General features: G+C 43.6%; 1 protein-coding gene across 1 annotated transcript; it reads left to right on the top strand.

The window, feature by feature from the left end:
- The first annotated feature begins 80 nt into the window (after positions 1-80).
- LRRC40 (leucine rich repeat containing 40) lies at positions 81-17,483 on the top strand. Its single transcript, XM_054833791.1, has 15 exons — positions 81-324; positions 944-1,125; positions 1,364-1,437; positions 2,410-2,539; positions 2,984-3,107; positions 3,950-4,092; positions 5,195-5,367; positions 5,672-5,762; positions 8,355-8,400; positions 10,420-10,528; positions 11,385-11,492; positions 13,083-13,193; positions 14,834-14,911; positions 15,649-15,834; positions 16,801-17,483. The coding sequence occupies exons 1-15, from the start codon at positions 174-176 to the stop codon at positions 16,904-16,906; spliced, it is 1,812 nt and encodes a 603-aa protein (XP_054689766.1). The 5' UTR covers positions 81-173; the 3' UTR covers positions 16,907-17,483.
- The last annotated feature ends 1,464 nt before the right edge of the window (positions 17,484-18,947 follow it).

The following is an 18,947-nucleotide window of genomic DNA, read 5'->3' as shown; positions in this document are numbered from 1 at the left end:
ACCCCCGGGGGGAAATGGCGGCGGTGGTCGGGGCCGTGCCGAGCCAGGGGAGGCAGCGACCCCCGAGCGCTCCGCGGGGCGGCTGCTAGAGCCGGGCCTCCGCCTGAGGCGCTCCGCCAGGCCCCGCCTGCACGGCGGGCGGCGGGGCGGTGCCGGCCCGGCTCCGGCGAGGGATGGCGGCAGCGAGGAGGGCCCGGGCGGGGGATCCCCGCGCTGGTTTCAGGCAGCCGGCGGCGGATCCGGGACCCGCCGTGCCGCAGGGGCTGATCCGGGCGGCTCGGAAGAGCGGGCAGTTAAACCTGTCGGGCCGGAGCCTCAGCGAGGGTAAGCGCGGACAGCCGGCCCTGGACAGCGGGGCGGCCGAGAGCCCGGGGCGGCTGAGAGCCCGCTGCGGCTGCGGCCGCCGCCGCCCTGGGCGGTGTGGGTGAGCTCGGTGCCGGCGGGGACGCGCGGCTCCTGGCCCTCCTCTGCAGCCGGCGGTTACACCCGTGCTTCCCCGCACCTCGGCCCCCCTAAGCCGGGCTTCCAGCGAGGCAGCGCTGGGCCTGCCGCGGCGGGGCGGGAACCCGGGGGAGCAGCCGCCCTTGTGCCGGGCCCTCGGCCCTCCTGGAAAACACGGGGCTCTTCAGCTGAGGGAACAGGCGCCCGTGTTTGCAGGTGGTTGGTGTTCCCCCTCTGCCCTGGGCTTATGCTTGGCACTGCCCCCCGGGCAGGACAGGAAGAACACGGAGGGAGCAACAACAATGCATTTTTCCTGCCATCTGTTTGCAGCTCAGCTTGCTTTGGGCTGTTGCTGGCAGACTTCCATTAGCTCTGGAAAAATGTCTCTAGGAAAGCAGTTGACTGTATGTGTGTATGTATATATGAGAAGCACTATGACAGAGGAGGTTTGAGAGTAAATATCAGAAGAATTTAGTTGACGTGTGTATGTTTGCGTGTGTAGTGCCTCAACATGTATGGCGGATAAATTTGGATACTCCAGAGGAAGCTCATCAGAATCTCTCCTTTGGCGCTGCGGATCGCTGGTGGGAGCAGACAGATCTGACCAAGCTGATACTCGCCTCAAACAAACTGCAGTGTCTTTCAGAGGATGTCAAACTTCTGCCTGCGCTCACCGTGCTGGATGTGAGTACAATGATCCCACTATGGCAGGACTGCACTCTCTGTAGGAGATGGGAAAACAAAGTCTTAGATCTTTGCTGGAGTGCTGCTGCTGGTAATTGCTTTGAGGCGTGTACATAGCTGTTAACTTAGGTATAAAATTACTTTGTGTATTAGGTTACCTTCCTTTGTTTCTGGGGTAGGAGAAGAAAATCTACAAGGTACAAATTAGTAACTGTGTTCTAAAAACTTTATTTTCCAGGTGCACGATAATCAGCTAACATCTCTTCCTTCTGCTTTAGGACAATTAGAAAATCTTCAGAAACTTGATGTCAGGTAAGTATGTGACATCACATGTCATGTTACAAAATTGGAGCATGAGAAATATTGCAGTGACTTTCATGATGTGAATAAGAGATTGCAATATATAAAATTTTCTTTCAGAAAATTAATTTCAGATTTTTAACTGGAGCATATTAGCATATTGAAAATCTTAAATTTTGGCTACAGACTGATGATCTTAGGTTTGCTAAAATTATTTTCACTCAAAGTCACAGTCTTGCCTGGAAGGTGAAAACAGTGATATTTTGAATAATCGTGCAAAAGCAATATCTGCCTTCATTTGCTTCAGTCTGGCAATTTTGATTTAAAGGAACAAAAATGCTATTTGTCATGAGTAATATACATTGGAAATAGTTGTACAGATGTCGTTCATGCTGGAAAGTTCATATTCTTCTGTTTCCCGGAGTAATTTTGTGAATTTGTGCACAAGGAGAAAGGAGGTTATGCTGCCGCTGTGTGTGTGAACCACATTAAAAAAAAAAAAGAATGTAAGATCCAGCTGGAATATTGTAAATTCAGGTGAGGGTTAAAAGTATTCTTGAACAAATAAATAAACAAACACAATGAATTTCTCCCAGGAAACTAATCCATTTTAGAGAGCTGTAACAGTTGTAGGAGACAGATTTTTCTTAAAGGTGATGGTATCCTGAACAGCAAGTGTCTCTGCATGCTGCAGTGTGGGATGGTTTTGCCAAAGCCTGTCTCGCTGCAGATGTAATTAGTAGTTAGTCTGTGCCAGCACGGCATATCCGGTGTATCTGATGCTGGATGTGCTTCATATGTGCTGTAGGGTCTGAAGAGTTTGTTTTTCAACAGGCCATGTGTGGCTAGGATAATCCAGCTGATAGAAGTGGTGTAACTCTAGTTTGGAGGGCATCATGTGTAACAGGCGTTGTGTGTGCAGTTATGGTCTTGAAAGTATTTAGTCATTGTTTTTTCCCTTTGTGTTCCATGTTTTGATACTAGCCACAATAAACTGAAAAGCATCCCAGAAGAGCTGCTGCAGTTGTCGCGTTTGAAGAGCCTTCTTCTTCATTACAATGAGCTGAGCCACTTGCCCGATGGATTTGGACAGCTTGTCAATTTAGAAGAATTAGTAAATTACAACTTTTTGAAAAATACTTACTTGTGCAGAAAGGCGGATTTACCCATGTTTTGCTACTGCTGATTAAAAAACCCATAGCTTGTATGGCAGAACTTTGTGAATATTCTAATGACTTACGTAGGTTGTCTGTTATTATATGGCACGGTTCTGGGGGGGTTTTAGGGGTTTTTTGTTTGTTAGTTTGAAACTCAAGTTTTGCCCCTGGTTTGCCAAATAGTTTAAGAAAAATCTAATCCCATGTGATCTGTCAGTCATGGGAGACTGGTTTCTTCCATTCACATTTCTACCAGGGAGATCCTGAAGATGTCAGCTATCTAATTTTAATGTTCTGCCAGTAATTAACTTTGCAGTAGCAGTACTCGTGGGATATTTTAAACATCTCTATTTCTAACCTCTCTCTCTTCCTCTCTCTCGCTTTCTTTTTTTAATCTTCAGGATCTGTCCAACAATCATCTCACAGACATTCCAACAAGTTTTGCTTTGCTCATTAACTTAGTGCGACTCAATTTGGCTTGTAATCAACTCAAGAACCTGCCTGCAGATATCAGTGCAATGAAAAGTAAATTAGTTTCCTCAGATTATTAAATGCTGTACAGCCAGTTCTGTAGTTATGTTCAGAAATATAGTGCATGTTATTCAGGATTTTAAAAATGTATTCTTAGTTGATGTATTCTCAAGAATATTAGTTCAGAGTTACTTTGAAAAATCAGCTACAGCTACTGTATATCAAACTTGAGTCCTCTTTACTGTTCGTATTTCTTGATAAATGGAACACAGAATGATCAGAAAAGTGTAAGGATTAATATTATTCTGCTTAGAAGTTGTTAGCCTTAAGACTGAAATAAACAATGTGACTTTTTTTTCTTTATTGCATATTTTGAGTGGAAAATAAAGCATAAATGAGAGAGAGTTGAAATTATGAGAGAGGAAGAAAGCGTAAATTAGAGAGTGATAAAGTTGACTTGTAATATTTGAATGTTAACTAGCAAGCTGGCTAGTGGTTGATATGAGACGCATATTTTAATAGTTGTGGCAGACCTGCAGGAATAGAGGGTGGGCTGCCAGCTTTCAGAGATGCTGGAGAAATTACCTGCAGATCTTTCAGAGATGGTCTACAACATCAAACCCTGTCTGGTTCCCTCCAGTCCCAAACTCTAAACAAGAGCTAGGATCTGGCAGTGTCACTGAAAGCATTCCAGAATGTTCTCTGAAGAATAAATGGAAAGCAGATGCCTTGTTTTCAGAAGTGTCGATGCTAACTGATTTGATTTCTTCCAAAATTCTGTTTGGCAAAATGTTGTTATGTTTATTTTTAAAAACCAGGATATTTATGCTTTTATAGAAAACAATTCTTATTTTCTCTTATTTTTCTGTTTGTTGCTTGCACGCTTACTTCTACAGGCTTAAGACACCTGGATTGCACTAAGAACTACCTGGAAACTGTACCTTCTAAATTAGCGACTATGGCATCTTTGGAACAACTTTATCTGAGAAAAAATAAATTGCGTTCCCTACCAGATTTTCCCTCATGCAAATTACTGAAGGTAAGGTTCAAAATGGTTGGTATACTGTAAGCGTCTTTGCTGTAAACTTTTAAAATAATAGCTGTTACTTGAAACACAAGTTTTTGTGAAGTGCTGTGATCAAAAGTTGATAATTCTGTGTTTAGAACTGTGTTTAGAAATTTATTTATTAAATAAATACATCTCCATTTGCAATTATTGTCCATATTTGTCATCTTAAGGTCAATTGGAAGACAAATTTGCACCAGTACTCTTCAGATTTGGAAAATAAAATAAACATTTAGAAGAGGAATGACTGAAAAACTAAATTTAGTATTGCCTGCAACAGTTATTTTTATCTCTGGGAACATTTTCTGGATAAATTTACTTTGTTCATTATCATTTTTTTCTTTGTAACTGCAGAGAAAGTATACTTTTTTTTCTTTTAACCCGTTCTTCCAAATATTTGGTAACCTTAATTCCATGTATGTTTAAAATTGAAAATTGGCTGCCTCAGCACATTAATTTGTTACTCAGCTCACAGAAAAATGATTGGGCCAGTTCAATGCCAGTATCACAGTGGTGTTTCCAATGACCAATTCCATCAAAGAAGGCACATACCTTAGTTCTGCATAGCTCTGAACTCAGCAGTTAAAATCCCAAGCTATTTCAGCATTTTCTAACAGAATTCATGTCCATACCTGAAGTTCAGTGTCTTAGTGTGTTCAGCAGCATGCGTACACTCTTTTTAGTCTCAAGAACCATTCAATTTTTCCATTATAAGTGAAACATTTCCAGTGGGAACATGGAGAGCTGCCTCTCAACTTCCTATAATTTAAGAAACTTCTTATGCTTAAGAAGTCGTTGACAAGTTTCTTGACAAATGCAGAGCAAATTTATTCCTGGCTTGGAAGTGGAACTCAAAGCTGAGGGTTCTGTGATGGTTTCAGAAAAGCTAAATCCAGACTCGTGTCTCTTGATCTTTGGAGGCTTTGATATTTCATAGGCAGATGAAAGGGACTAGAGATCTCTGTTTTCTCTGTGTTATCGTATGTTTTTGCTGATGTCATGATTTAGAAGACAAGTAAGGTATAAAGTAATTTTACTGGAGTAACATAACTGTGGATGATCTTTGTTTCCCTAGGAATTACATGCTGGTGAAAATCAGATCGAAATATTAAATGCAGAGAATCTGAAGCATCTGAATTCCCTCTCTGTATTGGAACTTAGAGACAACAAGATAAAATCAGTTCCTGATGAAATTACTTTGCTTCAGAAGTTGGAGAGACTTGACCTCGCCAACAATGATATCAGTAGGTAATACTAAGAACTGCATGTGTCTGTGATGAGGCATAGCTCATGACGTCTACTGACAGCTGATTCTATAGGTGATATATTTCACTTTGTAAAATGTAGTTAAAAAATAACTCTCATAAAATGAAGGAGCCCTTTCTGTATCATGTAAATGCTATGATCAAACTGTGCCCTTCTTAAATGTGATATATTCTGTATCTTTTTATTTGAACCTGAGCTTCAGAATACCAGGCCATCTGACAAACCATTGCAAATTCTTTAGAATTTCGTTTAAAGCTGCTTTGAAATGAGTTGTTTCCATTTGCAGATTGCCTTATACATTGGGGAATCTTCCTCAGTTGAAATTCCTGGCATTAGAGGGAAATCCTTTGAGAACCATTCGAAGAGACCTTCTGCAAGTAAGCACTATAGACAGTATATAAATTTGGTTATGGTGTGTGCATACATTATCCAAATTGTGTAGCCAGAACATTAAAAAAGCTAGAAAACACCCAGATTTCAAGTAGCCTGTGCAATTTTAATCCATCTCTTGTTTGTGTGTACTGTGGTTTGGGTACTTTTTCCACTGGAGTCTGATGCAGTGCATAAGACCACGAGGACTGTGGAATAAAGGAGGTTGTTGCTTTCTGGGACCTGTTTCTGATTCGCTACAGAAGTTGTAATATATATTGCAAATGAAACAAGGGACATTTGGGAAAAGAAAGATAAGGCAGGCATGTGCTGCCTAATCCTATTGCAATCAGAGTTCATTGCAGTGCTAGGCGAGTACTTGACATCAGTGTTTTCCTAGATGAGCGTGGATTTCTGTTTTTCACTTTCTACTGACCTGAGTTAAGGATCTACGGTTCAATTTCCAAAGCTTGTTTGATGGCAGTTGCACTTTGAGCAAAGACAATCTGATGTACTCTGTTTTCTTAAGGATAACCTGCACCTCAGGTCTGCATTCTCTTTGTAGGTAACCAGCAAAGCGAAGGTGTGAGTTGTGCATGAGAAAACAAGTATGTAGGGCAGCAGGGAGGCTGGAGCGTGGGCATGACTGCTGCTATAAAATTCCCTTTTATTTTTTTTCTCCAGCAGGCCCCTCTTCTCATTGGTGATATACATTACTTCTTTCTGTGCTCTTGCCAGTTTTATAAAATAAATGTTTGCACAGCACTGGGATTCTCTAAGCAACACTGAAGACTCTGTTGAAATGAAATTTTATAATATCTGTCAGAAGAGAGGAAACATCATGTATCTGATTAAGTGAGCGTTGTATGCACTAAACTAGTGAGCAGGGGTTCCCTGGGTGGAAATCGTACATGATTCCAGAGCTCAGAGTTGGCTTAAAATGCGCGTGCAAAGGAGTCCAGATAGAATTGCCTGGCTACTTTAGTTCTGGTGTTCCCTAGCTTCTGAGGATTTGCTGTCTTTCAAATGTAAGAGCATAGATGTGTGTAATTTCTTCTGTATATTTCAAATTTGTAGCAGACGACAGGTAAGGATTCCATTATGACATTTTATACTGATATTGTCTTGATCCATTACCAACACTATAAATTTATATAACTGGAATATTATATGCCTATCTAGATTTTTTACACTTGATTTAGAGGAGTAACTGATAAAGCTTGTAGGGTTCCCCAGGCACTTCTTAGCAGCTTGTGAATGCTGAGACTAAGGATTGGCAAGGGCTCGGGGGGAGTATAGCCTAGCAGGCACAGATTCTTCTCTTGTCCATCCCTACTCCGTCTCATCTTTTCCTGTTCCTCAGACTTCATTCTTGTCCCAAACCCATTCTTGTTTCTTAATAAATTTCCAGTTGTCTTCTGTTAAATCCTAGTCTCTCCTTTTTGCATAACATACCCTCTCCTGGCTGTTGAGCTTTGACTTGTCTCCTTTCCTTTTCACACAAGCCATGTGACAGTTACTCAGCTTTCTGTTTGGCCTTTTCCTCAGAAGTTTCCAGGTTCTTCCTTACTGGCTTCTCTTGTCTTGCTCAGCTCAGCACATGCCATGCCTAGCCATGCCTGCAGTCAGTCCCAGTCCCCTCCCGCCTCTCTTAGTCTTTTGTCTTCTGTTTCTGTTGTCTCACCAGGCTTCTGAGAGTTCCTTCCTTTCCCACTTCCATGTTTCCTTTATCCCCTCTGCATTCAGATTAGTCAGTCTCTTACTGCGTGTAACATAGTTGTCAGCTAGAATGAGAGGTGTTAATTCATATTCAGCACTTCAGGTCAGTCCCTGATTTTAAAGTATCAAGGAGAAGGATGTAGAATTAGAAGGAAAACAGAGCTTTATCCTAAAACAAATGGGCTGGATGAGTTTATGCTTAATTACTCATAGATTATGCAGATAGTGACTGTGTTTGACTACTGGAAGTTGCTATGAGGGAATTGACAGTCAAATCTTTGGAGAATCCAGCTGTTAAAAATCCATGCAAATGATGTAAACCGCAGTGTTTTTCCCAGAGTTTATAATTTTGGACATAAAAAGTTACCGGAACATCAGTCAGCTTCCTTGACAAATTTTAAATTTCTTGTCCAAAGCATAATTGTTTTAGACCTTTTTAAAGAGAAGATCAAATTAATTTGAACATTTTTTCTTTGCTCTTGGGGCTGGCTAACTAGATAAAAAGCTAAAAACGCAAAGCCTGAGGTAGTGACATGGGATTCATAGAATCCCAGACTGGTTTGGGTTGGAAGAGACCTTAAGCCCATGCAGTCTATCTCCTTGCCGTGGGCAGGGACACTCTCCACTAGACCAGGTTGCCCAAAGCGCCATCCAACCTGGCCAACTGAAAATTTTCAACTGGAATAAATAAAAGTGTAAATAAGCAGGTTCATAAGCTGCTGCAAAGAGGGTTTTTCTACAGGAAACATTAGGTGGTTTTTATAGTCAGCAGTGCTGTGGGCTCCACTGAGTGACTGGAATTGTTGTCCTTCATTGTCAAACAGCCACATGAACACTGGCTGGCGAATGCTTATTCACCTTTTTTTTAATTATTTTTAAAGAAAGGCACCCAGGAACTTCTGAAATACCTAAGAAGCAAAATCCAAGGTATGTTGCTCTATTGCATTGTATTTTAAAGAGAGTCTTTCTAAGAAATTAAAACCTACAGAGGGTAGATGTTTCAATACAGTTTCCTTCAGTTATCCTGCAATAATAGAGCTTTCTTTACTCAACAGTTTGCTCTTATATTTGTGTTGTTTCTTTTTCTTATTCTGTTAGGTAATACGAAAAAAACCCCATTCATTATTGAGGATTATAATTTCGAAAAATAATCTTAAGTATTTTTTCCCTGATCATCATGGGAAGTTTCCATAAGGGGTTCTTCTTTTTAAGCTTGCCATCTGTCTGCTGGCTTGGTCACAGTATAGAAGAGCAGGTGATATTTTGCAAAGGTATTATGTATTATTCATGTAATAACATAGGCAGTACAGTCCTGTGATTCCCAGAAAGTATGTGCATGGAAAAAGTCTGCCTTAGAGTCTTGGTGATGCCAGGAAGTCTACCGTGTAGCTGACTGAGAAAATACAAAGTTTTGGGGGAGAAAGTAACTGATTATTTTAAACATCCTTCTAATCCTGGCCTATTAGAATTCATCTTTCTACCATCTAATAGTCTTGATCCCAACATTCCCTATATAAATAATAAAAAGTCATAAAACAGAAAATCAGGTGAAGTATTCCAAGGCAGTTACTTCTCTGCACAAATGCTGTATGTTTTTGCAGAATCCTCTCTTGGATTCAGAGCTCTGCCTCTGTGGATTAAGCAGCACCTAGATGACCTTTAGAAATCTTCATCTTTCTTAAATGTTAAGACATAAAGTAGGCAAAATGACCCAGTTGACTGGCCATGTTCAATATACTATGGAAATGATTACACTGTACTTAAATGGCAAAAAAATGCGTAACCTCTTAATTCAGAAGGGATCTTGATGATATGTGTAGGCAACTTTCATTGAAAGGGATACATGGGAATTTTCCTCTTCTTGAGTGGGTTTTCTCTCCATCTGCCAGAGGATGGCAGTATTAATTAGGGTACTGCAGCGTAAAAAATTGCTTTAAAATGTCAGGTTCCGTGCAAATCTGACATATTATTAACTTGACAAAAATTAATTGGATGCTACAGTACATACTCAGAAGCTTATCTGGTGAACTATAACAGATAATATAACTGTGGATAATAAAATTCACTAATGTCTTGCATGTACAACAGTGTTCATGATTTTACTCTACCTGTTATGGCATCTAAGTTGGAGCTAGAACAGTAGCAGTCCTGTTTCTGTAGAGGTTTAAACTGGAAAAAGGTCTCTTTCTAGCTTGTTTTTGACCCTTTGACTTTTCTTGATGCAAGGATAGCTAGTTGTGATTAGGCACAATTGTTACTAGACTTTTATTCATGAATGGTGCTGAATTTCCATAGTCTTGTTCGTTTTCTTTTAGTGGAAGTTGGATTTATCATATGTTTGGACTTCTAGCTAAGCTTCACCCTGCTTAGGCATAGGTGAATCCCTCGGGTGTGATGCACACCTCAGATGTGCAAACGATGGTTTTAATCCGCATTTCTTTTAATATGCATTTAATCTACATTCAGAGTAGCCTTGCAAAGCCAATAGCTGTTTCATGTGGATTGTAGATAGCAATCAAAAGGAACTCTACAGGGGAGAGTATGATGAAGGTTTATAAATATTAATGTTTTAACTAAAATTATGGTTAGATTTGCTGTTCTGTATATGGATGATCTGGATCATCACTTCTAGCCCGAATTCCCTGTTTATCATTGTTTCTAGCTCCCCACCCCTTGGAGTCTACTGCCTAACTTAACAGCCAGCTACTGCTACCACAACATCTCTGTTGCTTCCTGGCCGTTTTTTCAAAGTCCAAGTCAACCCCTCGTCCTTCCACCCCCCAAAAAAACCAACCAGAAAACCAAGATTACAAAAAAAATACAGGAAGAGTTAAGAAGGGTGATGGCAGGTGACAGGGACACTGAGCTCTCCATCTGGGTCGTTCAGAACGCCACATCTGGCTGCAGCCTGTAGTTTGTGTGACTGTATATGTTTGTGCTCTCTAGATGATGTAACCAGCCCAAATGAAGAGCCTCCTGTGACAGCCATGACTCTTCCAAGTGAGTCAAGGATTAACATGCACGCCATAACCTCACTAAAATTATTGGAATATAGGTATGTGCTTTGAAATATTACCTATTTCTGAAGTTGTAAGAAAACTTTCCTATTTTTTGCCTTTTTATTTTTACTTCATGATATATACCGAACTGTCTGCAATCCTGCTGCATTTGTGCATTTTTCACTTTGATTTGTGTGCTCAGGAACAGGCAGATTGGAATTGCAGGGTTTTTTAAATTATTTCTTTGTATTATCAGGTATTCCACAGTAACATTCCTTTTAACTCACCGAGATGCTTAATGCCTTCAGGTTCCTTTAGTACCTCTTAAACTTCTTTAGCGATTATCATTAAGTCTCAAAACATCTTGTGGTAGGTATCTCTTGAGTTATTTCTTAAATCTAACCAACAATGTTGCTTGTTAGGTTAGGAAAGGGAAAGAAAGCCATTTTTGCTGAGAGCTGCCGTGTGAAATGCATAGTCCTGCTGGGAGCTGGAACGTGGAAAGGGCTGGGATGGCTTTGGTCACCACAAATGTTCAGGAGCTCCAAAAGGAGGAGCTACCCGAGTTACATGTCACTGTGCTGCGGCTGTTTTCTGAGCCAAGAGGGGAAATCTGGTCACTGCCAACCTCGCTACACTTTGTGGCCCAATATGCAGCATTCACACGTTTGGTGAGATAGTGACATAACTCAGCTCCTACCGATTTTTCTTCAGCAGGAGAACAGGTCAGGGTGCCATGTAATGTGGGGCAGTGATGGGCAGCTTTCTGGTTAACGGTCCTTCAAGGACTTCAAATTGTAGATATTTATATATCTATTCTGCTACTCTAAAAGAAGATGAAAACATCTTGTTAATAAATAGGAAATTATTAACTTGTTTGTGTTACTCAGCTAAATGTTTTTCATTTTGTAGTGAGAAACAGGCAGCTGTGATTCCTGATGACATGTTTAATGCGGTCAGAAGCAATCCTGTTGCCACTGTCAACTTCAGCAAAAATCAGCTGAAGGAAGTTCCTCCAAGGTACTTTCGTAAAGGTTGTTCTCTAGCTATTACTTTCTTTTCTGCTTTCGTTCCTCAGCATCTTGTGTTTTTCCCAAAGAAGTATATTTGCACTTTATGCTATGTATGTGTGTGTATACGCTCAGACACACAAATGAAAGTATAATTGCAATGCTGTATAATACACTTGTGTTTCTAGTACGAGCAGCATGCAGGCGGGTTCACTGATTAGCATGAGGATTGCAGGAAAAAGAAGCTTGGCTATACTCAATGGTGCTTTCATTACATGGTGGTGTTCATCTTGCTTCGCTAAGTGTTGTTGAAATGAATGAGGGGAGACTGATGTGACTTCTTATAATAATGAAGTACTGTACTTAACTACAGTGTAGTATTGTTTTCTCTACAAAGTGGTCTTTTCACCACTTTGCTGGGTGATAGCTTAGTACTACAGCTGAGGTTGTATTTAAATTCAGTGTCTTCAGACAGCATAATAGTGTGGGGGGTTTTTTTAAGGAAGCCCAAACAATTTCCATGCCTTTTTTTTGATAGGCTTTGTGTCCTATCACGTAGCATTTGATATTACTGCACTTGTTACTTCATCCACAGTCAAGGAAAAGCTTTCTGTTGACACTCATAGGAATAAATAGCCTTTTTGTGTAAGGAGGAAGGTTACTGCATCTCTGGTAGCCCAAGAAAATAACAAAAGCTGATTTTTAAGGTTACCACCGCATTTGTGGGGGTTTACTAGGACTCAAGTGTGTTGAACATTTAATCTTTAGCACATAGAACTTGAAGAGATGCGATCTCTCTCTCATAGGGAAAACTCTCTTTTCAGTACAATCTGTAGCAAATCAATTCAGTGCGATAATGCTCGTGCTCCCCCCCCCCCCCAGTTTTTCCACTCTGTTAGAGGCTGTTGCGTTCACTGGGGATAGGTGTAGGTGTGCGGCTGCTAGGTGCCAGAGAATTCAGTGGCAATCCAGATAGGAGAGAAGAGTGCTTTCTCATTTAATTACCTTTTGGTTTTAGGGCTGAACCAGAGATTCTGTTAGAGGGATTCAATGACTAACTTTTCGAGCTTTTAAACATTTTACACCAAAGCATCTTAATAACATAACCTTTTACAAGAAGCAGCAAACGCTGTATTTCCTGGAATTTGTAACAGCAGATCAGTGGAAGAGGAAACAAAAGATGGAAATAAAATAACGACCTCTTTCTGATTGTTTGACTGCTAAAGAAGAGTGATAGAGCCTTTTTGTTAAACCGTTCATGGGGCAGGAGATGACAGTGGTGGCTATCTGTGCCATAGTTTTTGAAATGCCTCTTAACTGCATTTAAGTGAGTAGGCTTTTGTAGTAAAATTTGCTCTCCTAATCAGTGAGAGAAAATTTACTCTCCTTATAACTTTAGAAAAGTGGTTCTGAGCTTTGTCTTTACTTCAGGACAGGCAGCTTTTCCATTATCGTCACTCCACAAAATTGCTTCTGAAATGCAAAGAAAGACAGTGTGTCCTTGATTTGTAGAATAAAGCAGGGTTTTTTTCTGATAACTTAGAAAATAGAATGCAAATGTGAGCTTACCTAATAAAAGTATATTCATATTGGGTTTCAGGATTGTGGAGCTGAAAGACTCAGTCTGTGATGTCAACCTTGGCTTCAATAAAATCTCATCTATTTCCTTGGAGCTTTGCATGCTCCATAAATTGACACATTTGGATATCAGGTTTGTGACGTGTGTTGGACTTCCTTTCTCGGTAACTTATTTTCATGCCTTTTTAAACCAGCCATCTGTTACAGTGGAATAGCAGTGCTGAAATAATTTTTCATTTCCCAAAATGCCTCCATAACAGTCGAATGACCGGCAGATCTGCAATAGCAAGTGGCCTAGATTTAGGCATTGGTTAAAGAAAAACGCAAAAAACAAGCAGACAAGCTCTGAGACTTGCTGTGCTACAAGGTCTTGCCTCAGTCATAAAAGGCTCTCAGAGATGTTAAGTTGCTATTTAAAAACACCCCACCACCACCCCATTAAAGAAACCCATACCCAAAAAATCCTGGCGGATACCTGGGAAGTAGTAGTATGGTGAAGGTACAAACCCTGTTATGCTGCCTGAAACTGAAGCTATCTGTAGGTGTTTTGTGTGCGATATCGTTAGTTATTGTCATTTTGCCTTCTCTAACTCCTGAAAAATGCTCATTGCATTTGTTCAGACATCAGGATCAGCTCGCTGGCGTTTTTATCTTTGGTGTTTCACAAAGTGAAAGGTAGCAAAGGGCAGTTGCAGAGACGGGTTTTTACTTTGTTTTAAAGTGATCTGCCTGTGCCTGGAGGGAGTCCAGTGAGGGGCCACCGAGATGCTGAAGGACGGGAGCATCTCTCCTGTGAGGAGAGGCTGGGGAGCTGGGACTGCTCAGCGTGGAGCAGAGCAGCTCAGGGGGTCTCATCCTGCGTACAAACACCCGCAGGAGGGTGCAGAGAGGACGGAGCCAGGCTCTGCCCGGTGGTGGCCAGGGCCAGAGGCCACGGGCACAGACTGACACGCAGCAGGGTCCCTCTGGACACCAGGGAACACTTTGTCACCGTCAGGGTGGCCGAGCGCTGGCACAGGGTGCCCGGGGAGGTGGTGGAGTCTCCATCCCTGGGGACATCCAGAACCCAACCTGGTCCTGGGGGGTTGGACCAGGTGAGCTCGGAGCTCCCTGCCCACCTCAGCCACTGTGACACACGTGCTGCTGATGGAGGAGTTGGGCTGAAGATTGCAGAATGGATGATGGGATGAGATCGATGAGGTTGAAGGGCATCTTTTAGTGAGTGGTCTTTATTTTCCTGTAACGACTCTTTGTGTCACACTTGGGAAATACCTTGTTTGTCCTTACAAACCCATCTTCCTTGTATTGAAGAAGCTTCTGAATGGCTTCCTGTTGTGGGAAACACTACAGTAACAGTACCACAAATGAGTGTTACAGCAGTTGGATACCTGGCTAAATGAGTTTTGAAGAGGCTTAGAGGTATCCTACTGATTCGCTTTGGCACCAAGATCTGGGCAGTTTCCTAAGCTTTCCCCTGAAACCCAAGGAGTGGAATTGCCAAGCAGGTTTCTGGAGTTGTTAGATGCTATGAAATACTTGGGAATCTTTAGAGGACAGACTTTCAAATCTCCTATTGGCAGAAATGAGAATACAAACCTGGCTTGCATTAGCAAGCATCTGTACTTAAGCATGGTCTTGAACCATTTATGAAGCAATTAATTCATTTAAGACAGCGTGTTAGTACTGATAAATATGCCTATTCAGTCTCTGTGGATTCTTAACTAAAACTTCATAGAAGTTAGTGATTATTGTTTGTCTTCATTTGATACACAGAAATAATTTTTTGACATCTTTACCTGAAGAAATGGAGGCACTGACAAGACTGCAAATAATAAATCTTTCTTTTAATAGGTGAGCAACTATTTAGATTTTTTTTTTTAATGCAGTAATAAAAAGACCTGGGCTGAATTCAGTATGATTTTCCTGTGATGTAAGAATGAGGAGGCGCTCGATCATCTAGCTGTGAGCTCGAGACCGATGAAGTGAATATACTTCTTTACACAGCGGGTGGTGTGTTTTTGGAACTTTCTGCCACAAAAGTTTTGGAGAGGGACAGTAGCAACTGGTTAAAAAAGGGATTAAACAGGTTTATGAACAATATATCGAAGAATGGATACCGCCAGGACTGCCCTTTGGCACCCGTCATGCAGCAGCTCTGAATGATGGAGGAACGGGAGGGGAATGGTCGGTAGAAGCAGCCGAGCGGTGTCCCTGAAGGTGCTGCTGATGCTCGCAGCAGGGACCCAGCACTTCCTCTGACTCCACAGGGTGTCTCTGAAGGGCAGGAGAGAACAATGGGCCCTTGTTCTCCTCCTTTACCCTGGTGAGTCGCGTTCTGTGTGACAGCCAGTCTCGTAAAATGCTTGCAGTTCTGCATGAGGTGCTGAGCTGTCACTGTGCACGGTTTGTTCAGCTTTCTCACGGTGTGCAAGGTACGATAATCAATACTTTCCCCTTTCAGAGCAGCGTGTTTAAACATTTACCTTAAATGAGCAAAGCTAAAATGCTGTCTCATTTGAAAAGCTGCTAATTTTTTTGAGTTCCCTATTTCTCACTTTCCTTGGTTTGCCTCCTTTTTTTCCCTGAAGGTTTAAAGTATTTCCCAGCGTCCTTTATCGCATCCTAGCACTGGAGACGATCCTGCTCAGTAACAATCAGGTTGGGTCTGTAGACCCACTGCAGCTAAAGAAGATGGAGAACCTTGGAACGCTGGACCTTCAGAACAATGACCTCCTCCAGGTGCCACCAGAACTTGGGAACTGTGAAACTCTGAGGTGTGTGTTTCAGGTGGTGACCTGGTTTATAGAAATACATTCTGACTGATTTCTTCAGGGTACGTTCTGTCAGAGGAAAAGTACTAATCGGCAGTGCGGTTGTAGGTCTCGATGCACAAAAAGGGTCTCTCACCATTTGTAAAACAGTGCAATGTCTTCTGTATTTCCTCAGTATTGTGGAGAATTAGGGGAGTTGTTTCCTGATTGTAAAAAAACTGGAAAGGTTCTGTTGGTTTGTGTAAATCCAGTGTCAGAGTCTAAGCCAGATCCCTTGCTGTGTGCAGACATGGTGCCGGTGCACCTATAAACAGGCCGGGCAGGTCAGGCCTGGAGCTCCTTGCCCGTGTGTCGCTCGTGTGGCTGTCGGGGACAGGATAGCGTTCTCTAAACAGCGTCTGGAGAGATGCGACTGAACGTCCTTACATGATGCACGTCCAGGAAGACAGGGGTGCGTAAGCAGCCCATCTTGTCAAAGACCACAAATGACTGGTCCCGGTGGGTTCCCCTTTAAAGTACACTTTCCAAGGAACTTCAAAAATACAAAAGAAAACACCCACTTTCCCCAAGCAGAACCCTCCAGAGATGAATGTACCAAAGAGCAGCGGGCTAGCAGCTAAGCTGGAAAGTGGAGGGTTACAATTTAACATAATTTTCCCCTTTTATTGTGCCTTTTCTATATTTCAGAAGTTCTTTTTCCCGCTCGCTTTTCTGGCAGAGGCTTGCTGAAGATGTATGTGTGCGTTTTGTGTCTACAGTAATATGCCACCGCTGATTTATTAGCATAAATTAAAACTCAGATGTCTCTACGTTAGTGTGAAGTAGGGAAGCAGAAATTAAAATTCTTTTAGTGGAACAGAAGAGGAATTACGAATTTCAAAAGATTCAAAAAATCTGTGTGCAGTGTACAAATGTGTTGGTACAAGGCAAAGCCTTTATACGAGTCACTGGAAATCTCTGTTTTTCTAGGACACTTCTGTTAGAAGGAAATCCGTTCCGCACTCCCCGGGCGGCCGTTCTGGCCAAGGGCACAGCCGCAGTGCTGGAGTATCTGAGGAGCCGAATCCCTGCTTGATGCCCCGGGCTGTGTCCTTGCAGGCCCAGGAGCAGCGTTACCCGACCGAGGGGTTCCCCACCTTCCTCCTGGTTCGTCAGCTGTTGGCTAACCTGGCCCGTCCAGCAAAGCATGCGTACTACTGTTTGTAGTTCACACGTCAGGAACGAACTCCCCTATGAAATGTTTCCCCTCGAGGTTGCATGTTTCGAGAGTGCATTTAAGATGCCACTATACATGTTTACACTTTTTGTAGTAAAGAATGCTGTTGACAGCCGCCTTCGGTAATAGTGACAACGTTTTTTCTACAGTTAAGCTAATTTTTAAAAGCGTTGTCAGCACCACAGTATTTGAGCAAAAGGCAGAACTAGCACTGATTTTTGTAGCCTGTTCTGTGATCTGTCGGCTACGTGGTCTCTTCACTGCTGCCTCAGAAAATGGGCTCTGCTCGGTGTGCGATGACACGCTCGGGCCCTGAACTGTGCTCTGCTGCGGCGAGGGCTGGGTACGAGCTGTACCGCAGGCTGCACGTCGCACGTAAAGGGAAGTGGGCTTGCTGTTAGTGGCTGCGCTGACACAATAAATGTTTCCTGTTGGATGTACGCTTCGGGGTGTTCCTTCAGCATCTGCTCTCATCAAGTTTTCTAGCCAGTAACATTTAGATACTTCTCATTTTTTATGTAAACACACCTCCAGGTCCTGAAAGCGATAGCGTCATCAGTGATAGTAACGCACCGTGGATAGCAGTGGCACGAAGAGGTGGGCAGCTCGATGCCGCCTGCCCTGGGACTGCAGATCCCTCGCGTCTCTTCTGGCCGGCCCAGGCCCCTGCACAGGGAGGGGGATGGAAGCGGGTCCGGCCGGGTCCCGCTGCCAGGGCGGCTGCTGCCGGGTGTTTTAGGAACCGTGCCCTGCACACCGAGAAACGCGTGCCTGTTGGTTGTACGTACCGCTGGGTGCCGTGGGGAGGGTGCACGCCTCCCGCAGCAGTGCTGCAGCCTAACGCAGCGCTGTCAGCGGCGTAGCCAGCGTGGTGCCGGCCGAGGAAGCTGCCTGGCTTCCAGCCCTTGAGCAGTGTCGCCCCTTCCCGGCGCTGCCCTGTCCGCTGCTGGCAGCAAACAGGTTCGTGCTGTGCCTGTGTACGACTTCCCACGGCAACCTGCTGACTTCTTTGCAATCTAAAACTTAAAGGAAAAGCTTTCACGTAAAAGAGATCCTTGCTAAGCTCTAGGAACGGAAATGTGCCTCCATCTCCCGTTCTCCTCCGTTCAGCCTCTGCCGGGCTGACGTCAGGTGGGAATCCTTCCTGGGGTACGTGTTCGTAAGGGAAAGTGCGTAATGAAGCGCTGTCCTTTCTCCGCCTGCCCGTTCTGTAATACTGCAAATTTAACATGGTTCAAAGTTAAACTTCCCAGGTTTTGCACGTGTCCAGAATTAACGTAAAGCACACCTGCTCACCCTCGGGGCCTCTGAATCCAGTGTGCAGCTTTCCGCACGAGTGGGGACGTGTGATGCACCTTGCACACGGCTGCACCACGACCCCTCTGGGAGAAGGGCCAGAACTGCCTGGCACGGCCGGAGGCACCGGAGCCCTGACGGCTGGTATTGACCTGCTGGGGGGGGCCAAGGGCTGGGGGGCGCAAAGGAGGGGGGGGCCAGGATGGGCCAAGGGCTGCGGCGTCGCTACAGACGTGCCAGGGCACCTTTGGGCGGAAAGGCCGGCGGACGAGGGCCGAGCTGTTCTGCGGTTATGGCTGGCGGAGCTGGTGCCGCTCTCACCCCCGGCTTTCCCTACGGGTTTGGGCCCAGCACAGGAGGCAGCGCCCACCGGGCTGCTCTTCGCCAGCGCCCGCTCGCTGCCTTTCCCTACTCGATGTCTCGCCCGTAGCGACAGCTGAACGAGGGGAGCTGCTCGGTTTCCAAGTCTCTCTCTGACGCATCCGGTGATTAAAAAGCGCCTTTCCCTCCGACACCCCTCGGTTTGCTGGTGGATGCAGCAAACGATGCTGTACGTTAACGGACTGATGCAAATGTATGGAAGCCGTAAGTTCACGGACTGACG

Source organism: Grus americana, chromosome 8 (genome assembly GCF_028858705.1).
Source record: "Grus americana isolate bGruAme1 chromosome 8, bGruAme1.mat, whole genome shotgun sequence".
NCBI classification, from domain to species: domain Eukaryota; kingdom Metazoa; phylum Chordata; class Aves; order Gruiformes; family Gruidae; genus Grus; species Grus americana.
This window is presented reverse-complemented; position numbering and strand designations above follow the sequence as displayed.